Below are 23,057 nucleotides of genomic sequence, written 5' to 3'. Positions count from 1 at the left end.
ATTTTCCCTCCTATAGCTGCAAAGGCCCCCATGGAGGAGGTTGAAAAGACATCAGGCAACCCTTAGACACCTATGAAGACCCCAAACTGAGCATGTGCATACTCAAGCCTCTGAGCCAGATGGAAGGTACACCGGGCACCGAAACTAGGCTCAGGCTCATGACATCACCCCGGTGGGTCTAACTCAGCCAATGGGGGTCAACCAGTATCACCAACCATGCCTCCTAGTCAGAGGTATGAGATATCCTGGCTGTGGGAGACCACTTCTCTGACCCTGCTCTTGACAGGGGGGGGGAGGGTCTCCCTCCCCCCTACAGGTGCACATGCACGTGTTTCTGGCCGACTAGGGGTCTATGGCATCCAGGTTTAGATGGCCTTAGCCTCTAGGGTTCTTGGGCTTCTGGTCTCCTGGGATACTCCCAAAGTTCCTCACATGTGGGTGCTCTTTTCCACACGGTTGTTCATGTCCAGTTGTAAACCACTGCTTGAGATTATAAAACTTGAAATTGGTTCTCTCCTTCATAAAAACCCACTAGGATTACAAAACAGGCTCCGGGTGACTTCCTTCAGTAGGCAAAGCAAAGACCTGAGCTATTATTCACTTGGGAAACCTAACAGAACCTCCTGTGTAACTTCATAGGTTCTGCTTGCATGGAACAAAGTCCTATAGAACACAACATCTCATGCATTTTGGTGAGCTCATGTAAGTGTCAATGAGGTAAGCTCCTTCACAAAGGTCTGACAATTCATTGCTGGAGCCAGTCAACTCGGATGTCAACTTAACACCCCAAGACCCCAACGTAAGACTTGCTGATTGGGTAGGAAGGGCACTGTGCACCGATGATGGATGCTGGGCACATGTTGGTAATAGAAGCCGCCACTTCCTGACTAGCTTCAATGTCCCGGGTACTGTGCTCACCATTATTTTTAATCCTCACACCTATCAACACGACTGGAATCCCTAGTTCAGACCAGCAGTGAACACACTCATCTGCCAATCAAAAGGCTGTTGGTTGGAGTCCACTCAGAAGTGCCTCAGAAGAGAGGCTTGGCAACATCCTTCTGGAAAAACCAGCCCCTGGAAACCTGTGGGGCACAGTTCTATTCTGACACACACATGGGGTCACTGTGAGGCAGAGCTGATCTGAGGCCTTTGCTTTTATAATTAAAAAGAAAATCAATGCTATTGCTGTGAATGGCTTACAGTAATAGGGTTCTTACCATATACTTTATAAGTATTACATTTTAATGAATATAAGGTTACGTGCAATTGCTATTCTTCATTTTAAAGACAAACTGAGGCACAGAGAATGTAAGTATGCTTGTTACAAATCACACACCTAGAAAGTTGCAGAGCTAAGGTCCTGTAAGTTTAACTCTATAACCGAAGATGACTTATGCATCATGGAACCAAGATTCCAAACTGCCTTAGTCTAATAATCATTTCTTACCCAGGATTTAGTAACAAAAGATAATTTTCTATGTCAAGGGCTAAGCTCAGGAACTAAATTCCAGGCAACAACTTATAGTTATAGTTTACTTATGAACTGAATGATAGCAGGTTGGAAGGCATTTATGTTGAGTAATCAAAGGAGCCCTGGTGGAGAAATGGTTGCGACAAGTTGGACTGCTATTACAAAGTCAGCAGTTCAAAACCACCAGCAGTTTTGTAGGAGAAAGATGAGGTTTTCTGGGTCCATGAAGCTTTACAGCCTTGAAATTCCATAGGCTCTCACTGACTTTGTCCTATAAGGTCTATCTACGGCAGTTATGAGTCAGAATTGACTCAATGGCAGCGGGATTTGGATCATGTTAAATAACCACGAGCAACATATAACAAGTGCTCATTGTCCCATGAGTTTATTGCATTTAACTGCAGCGTGCTTAGCATACAAATGGGGCTTCAAAAAGTTGAAGGCAAAAATGGAATAAAAAGTTCTTGAAATTTTTGGTGCCTTCCCTAGGAGAAAAACAAAAGATTCTAAGTTGCCATGTCTTCCCACCCCTCTCACCACACCCCCAAAATATAACCAACGAGGAAAAAAAATAAAATTGAGACTACAGTTTCCTTACATTCACCAGAATAGCCAAGGTGTTTTGGAATCATTAAGACTGGGGACAAGCTACAAAATGTCAAAAGGAATAAAATCAACCTCCTAACACTGAGTTGTCACAAAAGTTACTAATGGCTTAAGTCAGTGAGCAATAACCAGGGCACTGCAATAGAGCCCACTCCTGCGTGTCTGGTTTGATTTTCTGCATATAAATACAGGAACAACTGCATTGGCACGAAAGTCTGTACCAAGGGCTTCACGAAAATCATGAAGAAATGCTGTGATCTTTCAATTCACCCTCCACCAACTTTTGCAACCTCACTGTATCTGCAAGCATTCAAAGAATACATATCCCTCGGTTGTTTCCTATTAGTGTTATATGTCCAGAGCTAATCTCCCTTACTATTGAACTCTAATTTATCTTGTTAATACCTTGATCATGAGCTTAGATTTCCTATCTGCTATGATACTTGAAAAAATGATTTAACTCCTTTGGTCCAAACCGGTTACCTTACTTGGTTACAACTGAGAAACTGGAGGCTCAAACTCACCCACTGGTACCACATGGGGAAAAAGCCCATGTGACCTACTTCGAAACATCAGCCACTGAAAAATCAACTGAGACCCCTACTCTGAAGCGCATGGGATCCCCACGAGTTGGATTAACTCCGTAACAACAGTTTCTGTTCTCGTTTTCCTACTGGATATAACATACTTGACAGTAAGACAGTGCTCAGGGGTTCAGTTCTAATATTTACTGCCTTGAACACAGTAGGCAATCAACCAAATTGTGTTGAACGATTAGACATTTTATCCTTCCAACAGAAGCATTTCCTTGACACAGGAAAGATTTGAGAGAAACTTACACAGCTTGGTGGATGACTCGAGATTTCTCTAGAAGGTACTCAGAAATCTGCGCTCCCACTACAGCTCCCGAAGAGGTGAACTTCATTTCTAAGTATTTTCCAAATCTGCTGGAATTGTCATTGATAATCGTGCACGCATTGCCAAAGGCTTCCACTAGATTGTTCACCTGTAAAATCTTCTCTTGAAGTGTTCTATTATTAGCCTAAAGAGAAAATATCAAGTCATGCAGAAAGTATATAAGGAACATTCATTTTGTACAGGGAAAATAATAAACAATCCCTCTCTCTTTGAGAAGCATTCTATATGCAAAAGCATGAGAATATAGGTCTTGTATATTGTCAAATGTTACCTGTTTTTCCCTCCTTTTTGCATATGCATTTACATACTTGCTTTCAAAAAGAGGGCCAAAGAGATACTCAACACTTGCTTTGCACTCTAATATGCCTGATGCATAAGCACACAGTTTAAACGGAGTCTCTCTAGACTGAGACACACCTCTGGCTTTGGTACCCCTCCCCTACCTGCCCAGGCTTCCATCCAAATGCTCCCTAGGATCATTTCCCGCCTGTCCTCAGAGACCACTGAACCCAAAAAGAAGCAAGTAAAGACACTCTGTGAATTCATAAGTAGAGGGAAAGAAATGACTGTGAAAAATGAGGGCAACTTGGAAGATGGACTGGAGCAGTGGAACCCTTTTCAAGTACCCTTTCTGTAGTGAAGTGGAAGTACACCCAAAGAAGCGGAAATACACCAGGAGAAGCGGAAGTACACTCGGATAAGCAAGCTTCCAGTGAATCCCCGCTGGCCGCATCCAGGGATGTGAATGGGCTTGTTAGACACAGAGGGCATTGGAAAGTGGATTATTGCAGAGGCAGTCAGGTTATACTTTTAACCTTATCATTTGATCTCCTGCTTTTGATCTATTTAAATTTTGTAACAGTTTTTAATACTGTGATAGGTAGGTTTATTGTGCCAACCTGGCCAATAGGAACATGTGGGATTAATCAGGTCTCAGTTTGATTGGAGAGCAAAGAGATAAATGGCTCAGCAAGGCCCACCCCTCTCTCTCTTGCTTTTAGGTGATTGGACCAGCGTGCGGCTGCTTTAGCTAGTTCTCTGCCTCAACTTGAGAGCTACACTACCTGTGGGACAAGCCAAACTGTGGATCCTGTTGTTGGAGCATGGGGTTCCTTTGAGACCTGCTCCACCATGCTGCTGGTGCATACAGTGCTTCAGCTTGAGACTGGTGGATCCTGTCATCATGTATTGCTTGAGTTCGATATCCCATCTGGGTCTGCTTTGCTAAACTCCTGAGCTGCTGACTGTTGGTGATCGGCCCTGCTGTTTGTTGCCTGTGGGTGGACTGTACCTGCATTGTCCCAGGAAAGACTCAGCTGCCAGCTTCCTCGACCTTGGACCTTGCAGCCCTGTGGGTTAAAGGACTTTCCAGTGTTCCATGGAAGTGATTTGAACGGAGCCCTCTGTACTGCTGTGTGGACTAATTAGCTGTTATATGCCTTCGTGCTGCATAAGCTGATTGTGTTAGTCTGGGTAAACCAGAGAAACACATTCATAGACACTCATGTGTATAAGAAAGAGCTTTATATACAAGAACAATTGAATATTGAGAAAACATCCCAGCCCAGTCCAGATCAAGTCCATAAGTCCAATATTAGCCCATATGTCCGATACCAAACTATAAAGTTCTCTTCAGATTCACAAAAAAACCTGCAATGACATTGAATACAGGAAGATCACAGGCCAGTGGGTGGGAAGTCTTGTGGATCCCGTGGTGTTATAAGCATCTCGGGACTAGCGGGGGTCTCCACGTGGCTCCTCCAACTTCCAGGGCTCTGGCTTCATCGGGGTAGCTTAATGTGACTTCTCGCAGAAATGTCTTCCAGGGAGTGGGTGAGTTGTCCCAGCTCCAGTGAGCTATTTATATCCTTAGAGCCTCCAAATGAGGTCATCAGCTGCCACTTGATTGACAAGTAAACGCCATCCCTTCACTCTCGCTCCTCTCAAATTGACAACAGATTATGTAAATGCCACACTGATCCATAACATGTACAATCGTAAGTGTCCTGGTTTTGTTTCTCTAGAGAACCCTGCCTAACACAAATACTTTCTACTTTCTTTTCAGTTGAAGTGCTTTTCTGTTTTATTTTTGTTGTTGTTTCTTTGGTAAGTTTCCTGTAGATGAAATCCAGGATAGGTAAACCCATATATAGAGACAGCAACTGGATGAACGCCTGTGACAGTTGGACATTGAATAAGGAGGACTGTAGGGGAATAGGTGCATTTGGATTGTGATACTGGAGAAGAACATTGTAAGTACGATGGACTGCTAAAAGGACAAACGGATCTGGATGGAAAAGAAGTAAGATCAGAGTGTTCCTGAGAGGCAAAGATAGCATGACTTTGTCTTACGTGCTTCAGACAGAGTGTCAGGAGAGACCATTCCTTGGAGCAGAACGCCATGTTTGGTCAAGTGGAATGCCCTTGAGGAAATGGATTGACACTGGTCTCAGGCATGAGAACAAGTGTAAAGATGGGGCAGGACAGTGCAGTGTTTCATTCTGTTTTATACAGGGTCGCTATGGGCGGGAGCCCATTTGATTGCAAACAACAACAACACTGCGCTCAACAACAAACACAACAAAATTTCTGCTGAGAATTTTCTTTCTAAATACAACAGCTCTATGTATCAATTTTTAAAGATTTGATATCTTAAATGATGAAGAAGCTTTTAATTCATGAATATGGCTTATCTCTCTGTTTATTTGGGTCTCCAGTTTCTCTAAATCACCTTCTGGTATCTGTTGATATAAGAATATTGCACATATTCTATAAGATTTAGATCTAAGTGGTCATTGTATTTTAGTGATACCATAAATAGTACTTTTGATTTTCAACTGGAAACATAATTTAATGTCAATTTCAGATTGATCATCGACTGTAAATGTACCATTCCATACTCACTGCCACTGAATCTATTACAACCCAGAGCAACCTTATAGGACAGGATAGAACTGCCTTAGTGGGCTTCTAAGACTGTAACTCATTATGGGAATAGAATGGACTCCTTCGTTAGAGCAACACAGGAGAGAAAGCAAAGAAAGGTTTCAGTAAATGGTTTGAGCTTCAAAACAGAGGAAAATCACATTCTGAAATTCTTTCATAATAAAATGGAGAAAAGTTAGAAGATCCCCCAAACAATATTTTCACAGTAGTCTTACATTTTAAATTACAAGGTCGTCCACAGTATTTCAACATATTATTAAAGGTGGAGAATTTAGTGAGTTCTTTAAGGACAAAGGAGAAAAGAAATGATACCTTCCCAAGCACTGTCAGCTGCTGAACTAACAGATGGGCACTTTCCGTCTTCCCAGCACCACTCTCCCCAGAAATAACGATGCACTGCACAGCAAAAAAAGGGACCGTCAAAGGCTTTATCCGAGTGAGACGCAGTAGACACAGGAGACGCTGAGACAAGTTTCTGAGACGGTGGGACTCTCCTTACCTGATCTGAATTATAGGTAACCATAGACTGGTATCCTAAGTCAGCCATTGCAAAAATGTGAGGAGGATGGGCGGCCCTCTTGGCTCCAATGTACACTTTGGAATGCTGCGAGTTAAAGCAACAACAATGACATTGAAGAGCTGCTCTTTTCCTTTCCTTTTGTTAATGATGTAAATTCTGGATTATTCATAAGCACAGCTCCAATTTTTAAAACACAGCATAAATAAAAGTACAGCTTCACACTACCAACATACTATTTTAAGCATGCTATGCAATAGAAACAAAAATGCACAAATCGTGCACCAAGATGTAAAAACAATGCTATAAATATCATACAACATGACATAATACAATAGCACTCTGGTTAGTGGCAAGTAAAAGAGTGTGTATAGCAATTCTAAAGTAGATCATATGATTTCAAAATACTAATATCTCTTTAACTCGAAAGACACGCAGTAATAACTAGATGGCATCTTGTTGATTAACCCTTAAATGTAATAGTTTATGGCATACGAGGGGCCTTTAAAAGGGTCCCTTAAGAATGCCATCCTCTTGTAATTCCATTTTTTCCCTACAAACTTTTGAAACCATCTCATGTCACCAACTTCTTTCCTTTCATGCCATTCACCAAATATTCTCTCACTTACTCATCCAAAGCCAGAGAGTAAATTGAAATAAATTTCATGATGGCACCTCACAAACTTAAAAGGAGGTTCATAAATTTGTCATTGTTCATGTAAATTTTAAGTTGGCAGAGAATTACGTATTTATGCATAGGCACAGTATTGGGTAACTATTTACTAGAGTACACAGATAAGAGAATGGGTTCGATTAAACAGGCAAACCAGCTTCATATAATCTCCAAACACCATTCTACATTTAAATCGTTACCTGCTAAATTATGGATTTATACTCATATATTCAGATTAATAAACATATTGTCTGATATTAATGAAGTCCATTAATGTGTCAATGGGGATTTTACAACTCATAGAAACTAGTTTTACAGCCATATGTAGATAAGGCACTTCTCATCTGTCAGTTTGTCTTACTGTGGTGACTTGTGCGTGGCTGTGATGTTGGGAGCTGTATTTCTAGAATTTTAGATGCGAACGTCATGATGAATAGGTTTCAAATGAATTTAGACTGGGAAGAAGGGCTGGTGCTGTACTTCTAAAACGTTGACAAGCGAGCGGCCTCTGAGTGACAGGGACATTATCTGACAAAGTGCAGAAGGAAGAGCCCTTCTGTGGACAACACACTCAGAGTATGACCGGGAGGAGCTCATCTCTCAGAGTAGAGTCGAGCTTAACGGCATGGAGAGCTGCATTTTCTTCAGGGCTTGATTCAAAAGAGAAGAAGCAGATGCAAACATTCACTATTAATTGGAATGTGGAGTGTAGAAAGTATGAGTCAAGGAAGTTAGAGATAATAAAAAATGCAATGGAATATATAAAGAGCAACATCCTAGGAATGACTGGACCGAAGTGGCCTGGCATTATCATAAAAATCAGGTCCTGATCTATGCTGCGAAGAAGACATCTAAGAGGAGGATCATCACATTAATTGTTAAGACAGCACTTCAGGAATCATACTGACGTGCAATGGTGTCAGTGATAAGATAATGGCCGTGCACTTACAAGGAAGGCCAGTTAATACGATTGCTATTCAACTTGACACATCGAAAACGAGGTGTTTTTTTTTTTTTTGCTAAAGATGAAGAAATTGAAGATCTTTACTGAAGTTTTCAGTTAAACATCAAGCATTGCTAATTAATGGTTGAACGAGAAAGTTGTAAACAAGGATTGGTAGTTAGAAGCTACGACATTATGATAGGAATCACACCAGAGATTGTATGAGAGAGTTTTGAAAGACCAGCAACTCATTCATTGCAAATGCCATTTTTCAATCTCACAAACGGCGATGATGCACTAAAGAGCTAACGTATATCCTTGAGAATATCCCACTGGAATTTAGAGAGCATTTCAAGAACAGATTTGATCCATAGAACGCTAATGCCTGAAGACCAGATGATTTATGGGATGGCATTCAGGATGGAATGCATGAAGAAAAGAAAAGATCTTGGAAAGAAAAGACCAAAATGGATGTTACATGGTCCTCTGGAACTTGCTCATAAACATAGAGTAGTGTGTTAGTCTGGGTACATTAGAGAAACAAATCCACACCAACTCATATGTATAAAAGAGAGTTTTATATAAAAGGTAAGTGCACATCAAGAAAACATCCCAACCCAGTGCTGTCCAAGCCCACAAGTCCAACATTAACCCGTATGTCTGACACCAATCCACAATGTCCTCCATCTCACAAAACACACTCAATGATGCCGATGAAAAGCCGAATCAGTGAGTGTGTAAGCATCTCAACTCTGGCAGGGGTCTCCACATGGCTGCTCCAGCACCCAGGGCTGCATCGGGGTAGGTCCATGTGGCTTCTCCTCAGGAATGTCTTGCAGGAAGTGAGCCTTGCCAGCTGAAGCAGGGAACTGGCTAAGGCAGCTGCACCCTGGTCCAACCATCACAAAGCAAAAGACCTGAGTACTAGAAAGGCGAGGTTCACTGAACCATCTCTCTTCACCTTTCAGTGAATCCCACATGTGTTTATCGGCCAGGTTGGCACAATAAATTTTAACTATCTCAAGTAGATAAAATTAATTTAAAAAAAGATGACCTACAAGAGCTGAACAGATTTCAAAGAGAGACTCTGAGACAAGGTAAATTATGATAATGTGGTACAAAGTCCTGGAATTAGAAAGCCAAAAGAGAACACACTCAGCATGTCTTAAACTAAAATAAGTGAAGAAAACTTCCCACGATCTAGTGCACTACTAGAGAATTCTATGAGCACACTATTGAACAATTCAGGAAGTTTGAGAGAGACACAGAGATATATATAGAGAGACCACACAATGTCACTGTACCATATGGCCAATGATCAGAAAGTAGCATATGAGAGAGGTTTAAAGTTTGTGAAAAACTTTAATTATCTCTTAATTCCATTTTTCTGTGAACTTTCTGCAGCCCTCTTGAAAGATCAAGAGCTGATAGCACCAAAATAAGAATTCCAAGCTGCTCTGAAGATGCTGGCGAACAACAAAGGACCAGGGACTGATGCTGCAACGAACGGTGCAGCCTGGGGACCACTCATTTATGCAAAAACACTGGGAAGATGGCAGAGAGCCATATTTTTGCGCAATTCCAAAGAAAAGTGATCCAAGAAAAGCAGAAAACTAGAGAAAAATACCATTAATAGCACATAAAATTAAAATTTTGCTGAAGAGCATAAAAAACTGGTTGCAGCTGTGCTTCAATGTGCAACTGCCAGGAATCGAAGCTAGATTAGAAGAGGAAGAGGAAGTGGAACGCGGGATATGACTGCTGATGCCCGATGGATCCTTGTTGAAAGCAGGGAATAAGGGAAAGATGTTTACCTGTGTTTCACTGACTACGCAAAGACATTTGACTGTGTGGGTCATAATAAATGCAGCTTAAATGGAAAATCATGTGCATTCCAGAACACTTAATTTTACCTCTTCCTCGTCAATTTGATGTCTTTCATTTCTCTCTCCTTCTTTGTAGTTCCAGCTAAGACTTACAGCACTATGTTGAACTGCAATGGTATCCTTGTCTAGTTCTTTTTCTCTCTGTTGAGGCTACTGTTGGTCACTGGCTTTTGTTTTTTTGTTTTAAATATATGTTCTTAACTGTGTTGGGGAATTTCCCTTCTACTCATATTTTGTGGAGCATTTAAAAAAACCACAATTGGTTTTCGTGTTGTGCCCAATGTCTTCACTGCACTGACTGAAATGCTCATGTGGTTCTTTTCCTATGTTTCATTTGTGTTGGACTACGTTAATTGTTTTTCTAATACTGACTCATCTTTGTAGATCATGTATAGTTATATATCCACTTGGTCATGATGTGCTCTTTTGTTTATTTAGCTGTTGTATGATTTAATTGGCTAACATTTTGTTGAGAATTTTTGCATCTATATTCATGAAGAAAGTTGGTCAATAGTTTTGTTTTTCAGTGATGGTTTTGCATGACTTTGGTATCTAGGTTATGCTTGATTCAGAAAACGAATTCGGGAGTATTCCACTCTTTTCTATATTCTCGAATTATTTGCGTAGAATTTGTGTCAGGACTTTCGGAATGTTTGGTCGATTTCACCAGTGAAGCCTGTGGGCCTGGAGTGGTACACACAGAAGGAGGTGGTCATTAAACAGAACAAGGGATGCCGCATGTTTTAAAATCGAGAAAGCTGTGCAGCAAGGTTACATTCCTTCACAATTATTCTTTGATCTGTGTGCCGAGCAAACACTCACAGCAGCTGAACTATGTGAAGAAGAATGCAGCGTTAGGAATGGAAGAAACCCCATCAATGACCTGTGACCTACACGTCAAACAATCCTGATTTTGGAAATGCAAGAGGACTTGAGACACTGGACATAAAGAGAGATCACAGGCAGAATGCTCTCTGGATGTGAGGACGGTGAGACTTCGTCTCATGTACTTTGGACTTGTCATCAAGAAGACCATCATGCGTGGGAGTCCAGGGTCAGTGAAAAAGTAAAAGACCCTCTGTGAGATGGGCTGACACATAGAAACCACTGTGAGATGGCACAGAACTGTGCAGTGTTCCCTTATGAGAGACACAGGGTCACTATAGGCCTGAATCAACTGGACAGCATCTAACAACAAACTACATATTATGGAATCAGGTCTAGAAGAGTCATAATCTGCTATAAGAGGGGCTATCCCCCCAAAACAGAAAAATTCTCTGCTGGGCAGAGCTTTCATAGTCACATTTCCCCCTGCTAGGCGAGCATCCAGCAACTCCCTCTGAGTTAGTGCACACAGTGGTGTCGCCTGGGAAGATGCTCTCTGGTCACAGTGCATTTTTTTTTACAAAAGCAGTTTCTCTCAAACCTTGTTTTCATGATGGTCAATTTAAGAGAATAGCATGTGGCTGTGAAGTTTTGTGTCCTGCTCAGGAAAAATGCTGCAGAAACTGTTGTGATGTTGAGCACAGCTTACAAGGATAGCACTATGGGAAAAACTCAAGTGGATGAGTGCTTTTCTCGTTTCAAAAGAGTTGAAATGTCAATTGATGACAAACCTCGTTCTGGAAGTCCATCAGCTTCCTGAATGGGCAAAAATGTCAATTTGGAGTGCATTTTGAGTTTGTTTCATCAGGTCACGTGGTTAATCAAGCTTTCTATTTAGAGGTTCTAAAAAGATTGCATAACAATGTACAACAAAAAAGGCCTGATTTGTGGCAGACAGGGTTTGCCACCATAACAATGCACCTGCTCATACAACGATCTCAGTGAGCCAGTTTTTGGCAAATCTGGTTATTTTGCCCCATTCACCTTACTTGCCTGATCTGCTCTGTCTGACTTTTTTTTTTTTGCTTCCATGAATAAAGAGGGACATGAAAGGACAGTGATTTGATGATGTAGAAAAGGTGAAGAAATAAACCGAGGGAGGTGCTGTCAGACCCTCCCAACAGATATGCTTGAAAACTGTTTCAAGAATGGAATCGCAGACTTGACAAATGTATTAAGAGTAATGGAGAGTGCTTTGAAGGAGATAAAGTTGTTTTGTAAAAAAAAATTAAATACAATTTGAAAAAACAATTTCCTTTTTATTTTGATGACACAACCTTGTTTGCTGAAAGCGAAGAGGATGTGAAGCCCTAACTGGTGAAGATCAAAACTATAACTCAGTGTAAAGAAAACAAAACCCCTCTCAATTGGATCACAAAGTTCCATGATAATAAGTGGAGGAAATATTCAAGTTGTCAAGGTTTAATTTTACTTGGATCCACAATCAATGCCCATAAAAGTTTCAGTCAAGGGTTCAAATGATGTTGCCATGGACATGCATGCTGGGAAAGGTTTCTTAAAGTGTCAACAAGCCAAGCTGTCACTGTGAGAACCAAGGTCCGCCCGACTGAAGCCCGGCATTTTGAACCACGCCGTATGCATCTGCCTGTGGAAGGATGGAGACGAACAGACGCATTCCAATTAGGGTCAGTGTCGGACTGCCAGCAGGAGAACTAGTCTGTGTCGGGGAAAGGATAGTTGGAATGCTCCATGGAGAGACTTTGTCTTGCTAACCTTGGATGCTTCAAGTGGAAAGAGAAAAGTTTTGAGAAGGAGCTCGTGTTTGGTGTCGTAGAGGCCCGTCAGAAAAGAGGAAGGTCCTGAGTGGGATGGATTGACATGGTGGCTGCAACCATGGACTCAAACGTAGCAACAATTGACAGGATGGTCCAGGATGGAGCAACATTCAGTCTGTTGTGTTCATGAGTCGGAAATGACTGGACATCACTTAACAACAATTACACACACACGTCAAATATTAGCAAAAACAGAAAGATGATTTGTGTCAGGTGCAAAAGACTTTCCCCAGAACAGAGAAATCAAAATGGTTATTAGTGTGAAGTTTTCTAATTGACTTTCCCCAAATGACACTGTGACATTGAAGGAAATTCTGATTCATCATACCATGCACAACCAATTCCTGTCTGGCAAGTATAACCATGGAACCAGCAATAAATAAACTTTATTTGAGGGGATGCATTAATTATACATATGGCATGTATTTGGTGATACAATTTGTAATACAAATCAGCTAATAGTAACTGGATGTAAGCTGATGTAGGCTGACTTTTTGCCATATACTTTTTTTGGGGAAAATTCAGTAGAAATGCAACCTCATCTAGTTTGATTTCATTTTCTAATTTTTCTTTGTGTAAATGATGTAATAAAATCATTAAACAAATTATTATAAATTAAAATAGTATATGTAATAAATATAATACAATGTACAAATATATTAAATATGTTTTATATAGATATATGAAATAGAGTATATAGAATATACATAGTATATATTAAAATAATTGAATAATATAACTATTTATACAAAGTAAGAAAATATAAACCATGTTACTTACCTTCGTGGAATAAAGACCCAGATTCTGAAAAGGGTTGAGGGCAATCAGTATATCTCCCACATAGATATAGATCTGATCTCTAGAATAGCACTTCTCAAGTTGCTCTGAGACTGTATTCTATACAAAAATAGAAACAGTTTCTTAAAAATAACAGTGCTAAACTACAAGAAGGAAATCATAATAAAACATCTGCAGTCTAGATAAGTAAATGCAATAGACAAAGGGAACAGAAAAAACACTAGAAATCAGAGGGAAGCCACAGTCCAGATCCAGGTTAGTCAATGACAATGGAGCATTCCAGCCTTATGCTTTGACACTCGGCTTTGAGAAGTAGATGGAAAATTTCAGAACACATCTTTCATAGTTGATAAATCATATGTGTACATGGAATCCATGAAAAAATGTCTGAAGTCACAAATGATGATCCACACACAATGATGCTAGCTCACGACACAGGAGAGGAACACAGAGGACCTGGGGTGAGAGCAGCGACCCAAATCAAACTGGCGCGAAGGACACAAAGCCAGTGCTAAGTACATGACTCAGCGACTGGCGAAACCTTGCTTACGGTCTACCAGCCGAGGAATTCACACCACTGGACATTTGATCTATAAAGATTCAAAAAGTTGCTAACAATCCTGACTTACAAATGCGATTTAATTTCAAGATTTTTGGTAGTTCCAAGATATACAATTTCGAGGAAGTGCTCAAGTTGTTTATGAAATCCTACATTTACCAAATGACTGCTTCTGTTCGGAATGGGTCTCTGGGTTTCCTGAGCAAAATGCTCAGGCAGGGATCAGAAATAACAACCTGCTTTTCAGGCAGGGGAGAAAGCCCCCGTCCGTTTCTTGGGGGGCCATTTGTTTCCCTAGTGATTTGATGATCTGAAATAAAGAGGGATCCAAGAGGCATTTTAGTCGCCTCGTGCTTCTGTGCCGAAATAACACACTTTCATGGATGACTTGGACTAACAAAAACTTTTTCTCTCACAGCTTGGAAGTCTGCATTCAGGCCACCAACTCCAGGGAGAGACTTTCTCTGACATCTCTGGGAGGAGGGCCTTGTCACCATTTACTCCCCTGAGTCTGGGAGTTTCTCTTGAGCGGGACCCTGTGTTCACAGGACATGCTTCACTCCTGGTCTTCTTTAGGCAGCCTCTGCCTCTGGCCTGCTCCTCCCTCCTTTTTATCTCTATTAAGATAAAAAGACGCAGGCCACACACCGAGGGAAACTCCCTTTACAAGGGATCAGGGCTGTGACCTGGTTAAGCGTGTTGAATATTGCCCTAGCCCCTTACAACGAATTCACAAAATACATCCTGTCATATGTTACATCAAATCATGGAGGGAAGATTGATCATTACATACTCGACATTTTACATCAGCACACAACAGTCACACTACTGGAAATCACGTCCCAGTCAAGTTGGCACATATTTTGGGAAGGACATAATTCTATCCATGACAAGGGGAAAGGAGAATGAGATGGTAATTCAGTGACAGAGATGTTATAACTATTTCTGAGGTCATTAATATTTTAAAATAAAATTTCCAAGTATAATCCAATGCCTTAAAACAGTGGTGAAGAATGGCCGGCCCTAGGGCTATATAAGGCCTGAGAAATCATAAATGCCAGCTAACATCACATACCGCACCAAAGACAAGCATTTCCATCCCAGTAACCAAAAGACAAGCAGCTTTGTCACATTAACCAAACACTGCATTGAGTTGATTTTGACCATAGCAATCCTAGGGGACAGAGTAGAACTGCCCCCGTGGGTTTCTAAGATGGTAACTCTTTACGGGAGTAGAGAGCTTCGTCTTTCTCCGATCACATTAGAGGTTGGTTAATTAAATGATTGCCCAATATGGCTCTAGGATGATGTTATAAATATCCCAATAGCCCGTGGCCGACAAAGGATTTCCCACCACTGGCCCGAAAGGAAAGGTTTGTGAGAGCAGGGGTTTGGTGACCCTATAAAGGGTCAGTGTCAACAGGACGGCTCTTCAGAGTCTTTCAGTGGCCCCTGGATACAGGTAAAGGGGACAGAACGGGAAAGGAGGCCGGGCTAGTGGAGGAGATTGGGTCTTGAACACAATAAATCATCCCTTTGAGGCAAACAGAAATAATTCAGGGTAAGAAAGGTCTCAAACCCAGCAACGCATGCTGGTGGAAACTCACATCTTTGTAGTCTGAATGTCAAAAACATAATTTAAAAGATAAAACAGAAGCTAAAAGTAGGGAGAGATATGGAGGTTCAAGTTGTAGGCATTAAAACTGAAGATACAAGAGAGGCAATCAGGACTGTTAGGGGCAAAGAGAAAGAGAATTATATTTGCTATCTGAAGAGTATATTCTTCCAGTCTTTTGCACACACTGCTTTTGCAAATAATAATGTATATATTTTCTAAGTTTAATGGTAAATTCCTTACCTCATCCAAAGTTTCTAAAGTCGCTAAGTCATCCACATCCTTCACGCAGGAAACTAGGGGTCTACTGAAATGACCTTTCTTGGTGTGAATACGTTCATGTCTGTGGAGGAAAGCAAAATGACACATCCTTAGAGATTTCAGTATGTACAAATGATCATAATGTAAATAACTTCTGGATACACACGGGACTGATGCTGATTTAAAATATTCAATGATAAACATTCAGAAATACCCTATTATATTTGACCACTGCTTGCATGTCTCCCAGTTCTTTTTTCATACAATAACGGCATATTCTTTCCATCTTTCTTTGATATGCCTGGCATCATTCAATATTTTGCTTATAGAATCTTTAATATTGCACCTTGAGGCTTGAAATTCTACCCCACCCCCAATTTCTTTCAACTTCAGATATCCTGAATGTCTTCTTCCTTTTGGCTTTCTGTAGATCTCTGCATATTTCATTATATCTTTACTTTGTCTTTTTGAGTTGCCCTTTGAAATTTTCTGTTCAACTTACTTCATTATCTCTTCCATTTGCTTTTGCTTTAGGGCAAGTTTCAAAGTCTCTCCTAGAATTCCCTTTGATCTTCTCTTTCCTGTCGGTTTAATGACCTTCACATTGCTTCATGTGTCCTGTTCTGATGGCCTCCCACAACGGGTCAGGTCTGCTGTCGTGAGAGTTCAGTTTGTACATTCTATTCTTGAGCTCTTTTCTAATCTCAGGTGGGACATAGTCAAGATCATGTTTTGACTTTTTTGGATTAAAAAAATTCTTCAAGTTAAAAGTGAACGTACATATGAGAAATTGTTGGTCCGTTCCACAATCAGCCTCCGCTGTCTTTTTGGCTGCTGATAATAAGCTCCTCCACCATCTCTTCATACAGATGTGGTCTTGGATGCTTATAAAAGGCTGTAGTTTCCAAAGTTTGGGCATATGTAAAATATTTCTTAAATTTCCTCTGAATTCCAATATGCATTTTAATCTGCTATAAAATGTTGATGGTTTTTTTACAACATTTTAATTACATTTTCAATTTTGTCTCAGATGCTGTTAGGCCACTGGTGGACAAGCAACGGTGACCTGAAAAAAATTGTTACGCCGCAAAATTTACTAAGAACACACAAAAAGCTGTAGTGTAAATTTCCAGAGCTTAAATGTGTGCATAAAATTGATTTCAGGTGGTGGGAAACTTATTACAAAGTAAAAAACAATTCAGCAACTTTCAGTAACCGCACAAGGGTCTTGATTTAACATGAAGGTTGAAGAAGTCGCTGAGATAACACAATGGTTGGTTTAACCATTTATGGATATGAAATTATCATTTGCTTTGTTTTGAGGAGAGCTTTGGGAGAAAACGGAAGCTTTCTATTCCCATAAACAGTTACAGCCTCAGAAATGCACAGGGGCAGTTTTTTCCCCCCACAGGATCATTGTGATTTGGTATAGATGCAATACTAGTGAGGGTTTTTTAATGTCGTGTCAGTATTTGTTTTAGGACATACATTTAACTATTTGAATTTGTCCATTGGTACCGTGCAGTGAATAAATAGATTAAAAAGATTAAGGAGAATGTTATTACTATCTCAGAAACTCTCATGGCTTCCCATTATTGCCTAAAGAATTAAGTCACTATTGATGAACTGCCTTTGCCAGATCTTAAGTCAAGGCTTTCTCTGTGCCCTGAATTCTTCCCCCTCTCTGACTCAGGGATGTCACTGCTGCGTGTTCCTCTCTCACTCCTACATTATCCATTTCCCCTCTCAATTGTTGAATCACCTATCTCAAACAATAGCCTGTTTTTTCTGAATTGCAATTTCCCCTATCTCCTGTCCTATTTCTTGACCATATAGCAAACCCCCCCAAATTATTGTGCATACTACTTCGCCCCCATTAAGAAAACCCATACCAATTAGTCTGTTAGCTCCACCTTCTATGGAAGCAACGCTTATTCAGGACACAAATGACCATTGTACTTTCAAGTCTAATTCCTCCTTTTATTAATTGAGCTCCAGAATTTACTGCTTGTCTTGGCTTCCTGTACACTGCTCTTCATTTGGTCTGACTTCACAGGCCTTTCTGAGTTCCTCCTCAGGGTGGTTGTGATTGGCTGCCATCAAGTCACCCACCCAACTCAGGATTACCCAACTGTACAGTTGTGAATTATATGGCTTTCAATGACTTTTGTTTTCTCTGATCCTAAGTCCCTTGTTCCAATTCTGCTCAGCCTCATAGAAATATGCACATTAAACAAGGGTCTCCCATATAATCCCCATTGTGCCTCTAATTCCTTACTTGACACAAGGCAATGGCCAGATTGAACATCCCCCATCCATGCACCCAAATAGCTCAACTTCAAATGCTCCTCCCCATGAGTCTCCACTTTGTGATGGTTAATGTCAAAACTTCGGATTCACCCTTGGTTCTTTTTTCCCCTTACACTCTCATCTATTAACTGGGTGCAGTCTATCAATAGGTCTCATCAGATCTATCATAAAATTATACCTAAAAAGCTCAAACCAAATTGAGTGGCATTGAGTCAATTCATAGCAACCCTAAGGTACTGCAGTGGGTGACACACCGGGCTTTGTCTACAAGGTCAGCAGTTTGAACCAACCAGCCACTCTGCAGGAGAAAGAGAAGGTGTTTTTGTTTGTTTTTCTCTAGTAAACACTACAGCCTTGGAAACCGCAAGGCAGCACTGCATTGTCCACAGTGTCACTACAATGAAATTATTCTACAATCAAGTATATTTCCCTACCACGACATTCTCATGTGATTTTACTGAAGTAACCTCCCAAATAAGTTCACTGTTGTCACCTTTGAGTTCTGACGGTGTTCTCCACCCAACAGCCAAAGGGAATATGTATATATTTAGTTAGATTATTTCACGACTCTTCTTAAAATTTCTATTGTCTTCCCATTATTACTTAAAGTAATATATGCAGACTTCTATGACATCTGTTGTTGTTAGGTAGTGTGTTAGACAGGGTTATGTAGAGAAACAAAGCTAGAATGCTAAAAATCACACATATATATTTATACAGATATATGTATATATAAAACATAAGAAATAAACAGCTAATTAAATTATAAAGCAGTACAAATGGCTCCGTTTAACTCACTCCCATGAGACACTGGCAGTCCTTCAAGTCTTGAGGGCTACCGGGTAGTCCTCTGTAGAGCAATTCAGGCTATATGGGCACAGGCAGCAAACAGCAAGACAGGTCACCAACAGTCAGCCAGATGACAGGGTCAGACTGTCCCCAGCTCAAGAGATGTAAATTCCAATAGTGTGGCGAAGCAGGTCACAGTCCATGAGTTAGGTGTCCCACAGGTAGTGTAGCTTGCACATTGAGGCAAAGAACAATCAAGACACTGGTCTGATGATCAAAGTGCAAGAGACAAGACAGGCGAGGCTCGCAGAGCCATTTGTCTCTCCGCCCTCAATTAATCCCACATGGGTTTGTCGGCCAGGTAGTGTCAATTTGCTCTGATTCATAACATCCCTATGCACAACAGAATGAAACACTGCCTGGTCTTCCTCCAGCCTCACAACTGTTCTTTTGGCTGAGCCCATTGCTTCAGTCACGGTGTCAGTCCACCTTGCCAAAGGTCTTCCTTTTCACTGCATCTCTATTTTACCAAGCATGATGTCTTTTTCCAGAGACTGGTCTCTCCATAACATGTCCAAAACACGTGGGATGAAGTCGCGCCATCCTTGCTTCTGAGTGTACGGCACTCTGGCTGCACCTCTTCCAAGACAGACGTCTTTGTTCTTCTGGTGTCCGTGGTCGTTTCAGTATTCTTCACCGGCACCACAACTCAAATATGTAGATACTCCTCCAGTCTTCCTTATTCAGTGTTCAGCTTGCAAATGCACGCAAGGCAACTGACCCGACCGTGGCTTCTGTCAGGCACCCTGGTTTGGGGTTGTGGCATCGTGGTTATACATTGGGCTAAGAACCACAGGTGAGCAGTTCCAAAGCATTGGCTATGCCACAGTAGAAAGCTCCGGTCCTCTGATGGCCTCCAGAGTGACAGTCTCAGAAACCCTCAGCGCTCACAGGCTCCTGAGTCCGGGTCCACTTGAGGGCAGCGATTCTCGAGTTAAGCTGACCTTAGTCTTGCTTCTTATAACTTTACGCAGGCCTGGGGCAGCAGATCTGTCCAATGCGATGCATGGCTTTCTCTCGTGACTGCTGCTTCCATGAGCATTGATTTTGGAGCAAGAAAATAAAAATCATTGACAACTTCCACCTTTTCTCTCGTTAGCATGGTCTTGTCTATTGGTCCAGTTGTGTGGATTTAATATATATATTTTACTTTGAGTTCTAATCCCAACAGAAGGCTGCAGTCGCCATCCACTAGGCTGCAATTCCTCACTGTCAGCAAGCAAGGTTGTGCCGTCTGCATAGTCCAGGTTGGTACGAGCCTTCTTCCAACCCTGATGCTGCTTTCTTCTTCGTCTAACCCAGCTTCTCTGATGGTTTGCTCAGCATACAGAGTGATAGGTCCCCTTGATGAACACCCCATCCTGATTTTAAACCATGCAGTGTCACCCTTGTTCGGTTAAAATGATGGCCCCTTGTCCATACACAGGTTTTGTATGAGAACAACGAAGTATTCTGGAATTCCTGTTTTTCTCAACGTTAGCCTTAGTTGGCTGTGTCTCACAAAAACGGATGTTTGCACAGTCGATAAATCACCAGTAAGCATCTCTCTGATCCTCTCTGCTTTCAGTCAAGATTCATCTGATCTCAGGATTGGTGTCCTTTGCTCCACGTTCTCTTCTGAATCTGGCCTGGATTTCTTTTTTTAAACAATTTATTGGGGCTCATACAATTCTTATCACAGTTCATACATTTACATACATCAATTGTATAAAGCACATCTGTACAGTCTTTTCCCTAATCATTTTTCTCTCCTCTTTTCTTTTTTTACATTTTATTAGGGACTCATACAAATCACCATCCATACATATACATACATCAATTGTATAAAGCACATCCATACATTCCCTGCCCCAGTCATTCTCAAGGCATTTGCTCTCCACTTAAGCCACTTGCATCAGGTCCTCTTTTTTTTTTCCTCCCTCCCCTTTCCCCCCTCCCTCATGTGCCCTTGGTAATTTATACATCGTTATTTTGTCATATCTTGCCCTATCCGGAGTCTCCCTTCCCCCTTCTCTGCTGTCCCTCTCCCAGGGAAGAGGTCACATGTGTATCCTTGTAATCAGTTCCCCCTTTCCAACCCACTCACCCTCCACTCTCCCAGCATCGTCCCTCACACCCTTGGTCCTGAAGGTATCATCCACCCTGGATTCCCTGTGCCTACAGCCCTCATATGTACCAGTGTACAGCCTCTGTCTTATCCAGCCCTGCAAGGTAGAATTCGGATCATGGTAGTTGGGGGGAGGAAACATCCAGGATCTGGGGGAAAGCTGTGTTCTTCATCGGTACTACCTCACACCCTAATTAACCCATCTCCTCTCCTAAACCCCTCTATGAGGGGATCTCCATTGGCCGACACTTGGGCCTTGGGTCTCCACTCTGCACTTCCCCCTTCATTTAATATGGTATATATATATATATATACATATATACACATACATATATACATATACACATATATACACATACATACACACACTTATATCTTTTTTTTGCATGATGCCTTATACCTGGTCCCTTGGCACCTCGTGATCGCACTGGCCGGTATGCTTCTTCTATGTGGGCTTTTTTGCTTCTGAGCTAGATGGCCGCTTGTTCACCTTCAAGCCTTTAAGACCCCAGACACTATCTCTTTTGATAGCCGGGCACCATCAGCTTTCTTCACCACATTTGCTTATGCACCCATTTGTCTTCAGCAATCCTATCATGGAGGTGTGCAGTCAATGATATGATTTTTTGTTCTTTGATGCCTGGTAACTGATCCCTTTGGGACCACTCGATCACACAGGCTGGTGTGTTCTTCCATGTGGACTTTGTTGCTTCTGAGCTAGATGGCCGCTTGTTTATCTTCAAGCCTTTAAGACCCCAGTCACTAAAGCTGATGGTGCCTGGCCTGGATTTCTTGAAGCTCCCTGTCAAAGAATTACTTGCAACCATTGTGGGATGATCTTCGGCAAAATTTTACTCTCCTGTGATGTTTGTGGCAGTATTCTATAATGTGCTCATTCTGTTGGATCACTTTCCGTGGCATGGGTACAATAGGTAGCTGTCTTCTAACTTCCTTGGGCCAGACCAGTGATGGCTTCCAGTGCTCCTCAACTTGTTGAAACATTTCAGCTGGTATTTCATCAATCCGAGAGCCTTGTTGGGGCTTATGCCTTCGGTGCAACTCGGATTTCTTTCTTCAGCCCCATTGGCTCTTGGCATACAGACAGACAAGTGGTGGTGATACGAGCTATAAGGTCCCATGCGGCATGTTTATCTGCTCCCAACCCACCCACCCTCTTATTTCTCTGACATCATCCTTTTTACTATCTCTTTTGCTCACTTCTTTTCCACCGCACGTGCTTCCTCATCATTTCTTGAAGATAATAAACACACTCCTAAATCAACACCTTTGCACTTACTGTCCCCTTTGACGGGAATTGTTCTTTTCTCTGATGCCTTCGAAGCCCTTGAGCACTTTTTGCACACTTCTTACACTGTTCAGAGCTGCTTCCTGCCAGCACATGTGAATTACACCTTCTTTTCTCCTGAAATGTCCATTGCCTTGTTAGGGCTCTATTTCTCTCTACTGTTCTTATTAAAATATATACAGAGAGGGAGGTTATTAATCTAATAAATATGTGATTCCATGATATACAGTATATGATTGTATAATATATAACATTTATTTCTAAACTTTATTATATGTCTTGTTCCACCAGATTTTAAGTTCTACGAGAGAGCGTACCTATATTTTTCAAGGCTGTGTTGACAGCATCAAGCATAGTGCATCCAGTGTCCAGCAAAGAGTTGTCAAGCGAGTGACCAAACAAATGAACTCCTTACCCTGCCACTCATGGCCTTCCACACTGTTATTTCAGGGTACTTTCCACATAACCTTTTCACACGTATGCATGTATTTCCTATGTATTTCTTATCTGTTTTGAAAATGATCCTTGTATCCTTTTTTTTCTCTGCTCAGTCCCATTTGTGTGATGAATACTATTCATTTATCATCAAAACTCAAACTCTCCGTGGG

General features: G+C 41.3%; 1 protein-coding gene across 1 annotated transcript in view; it reads right to left on the bottom strand.

The window, feature by feature from the left end:
* The window catches only part of MYO3A (myosin IIIA), a 258,190-nt gene that overhangs the window by 122,912 nt on the left and 112,221 nt on the right, over window positions 1-23,057 (bottom strand). Inside the window, exons 9-13 of the mRNA XM_075553416.1 lie at window positions 15,860-15,959; window positions 13,425-13,541; window positions 6,444-6,548; window positions 6,257-6,340; window positions 2,920-3,122 (exon numbers count right to left, since the gene is read on the bottom strand). Coding sequence (XP_075409531.1) covers window positions 2,920-3,122; window positions 6,257-6,340; window positions 6,444-6,548; window positions 13,425-13,541; window positions 15,860-15,959 — 609 coding nt within the window. The remainder of the gene's footprint in view (window positions 1-2,919; window positions 3,123-6,256; window positions 6,341-6,443; window positions 6,549-13,424; window positions 13,542-15,859; window positions 15,960-23,057) is intronic.

The sequence above is a fragment of the Tenrec ecaudatus genome, chromosome 6 (assembly GCF_050624435.1).
Source record: "Tenrec ecaudatus isolate mTenEca1 chromosome 6, mTenEca1.hap1, whole genome shotgun sequence".
In the NCBI taxonomy this organism is placed as follows: Eukaryota; Metazoa; Chordata; class Mammalia; order Afrosoricida; family Tenrecidae; genus Tenrec; species Tenrec ecaudatus.
Note: the sequence above shows the minus strand (reverse complement) of the source record. Positions and strands in the feature narration are given on the sequence as shown.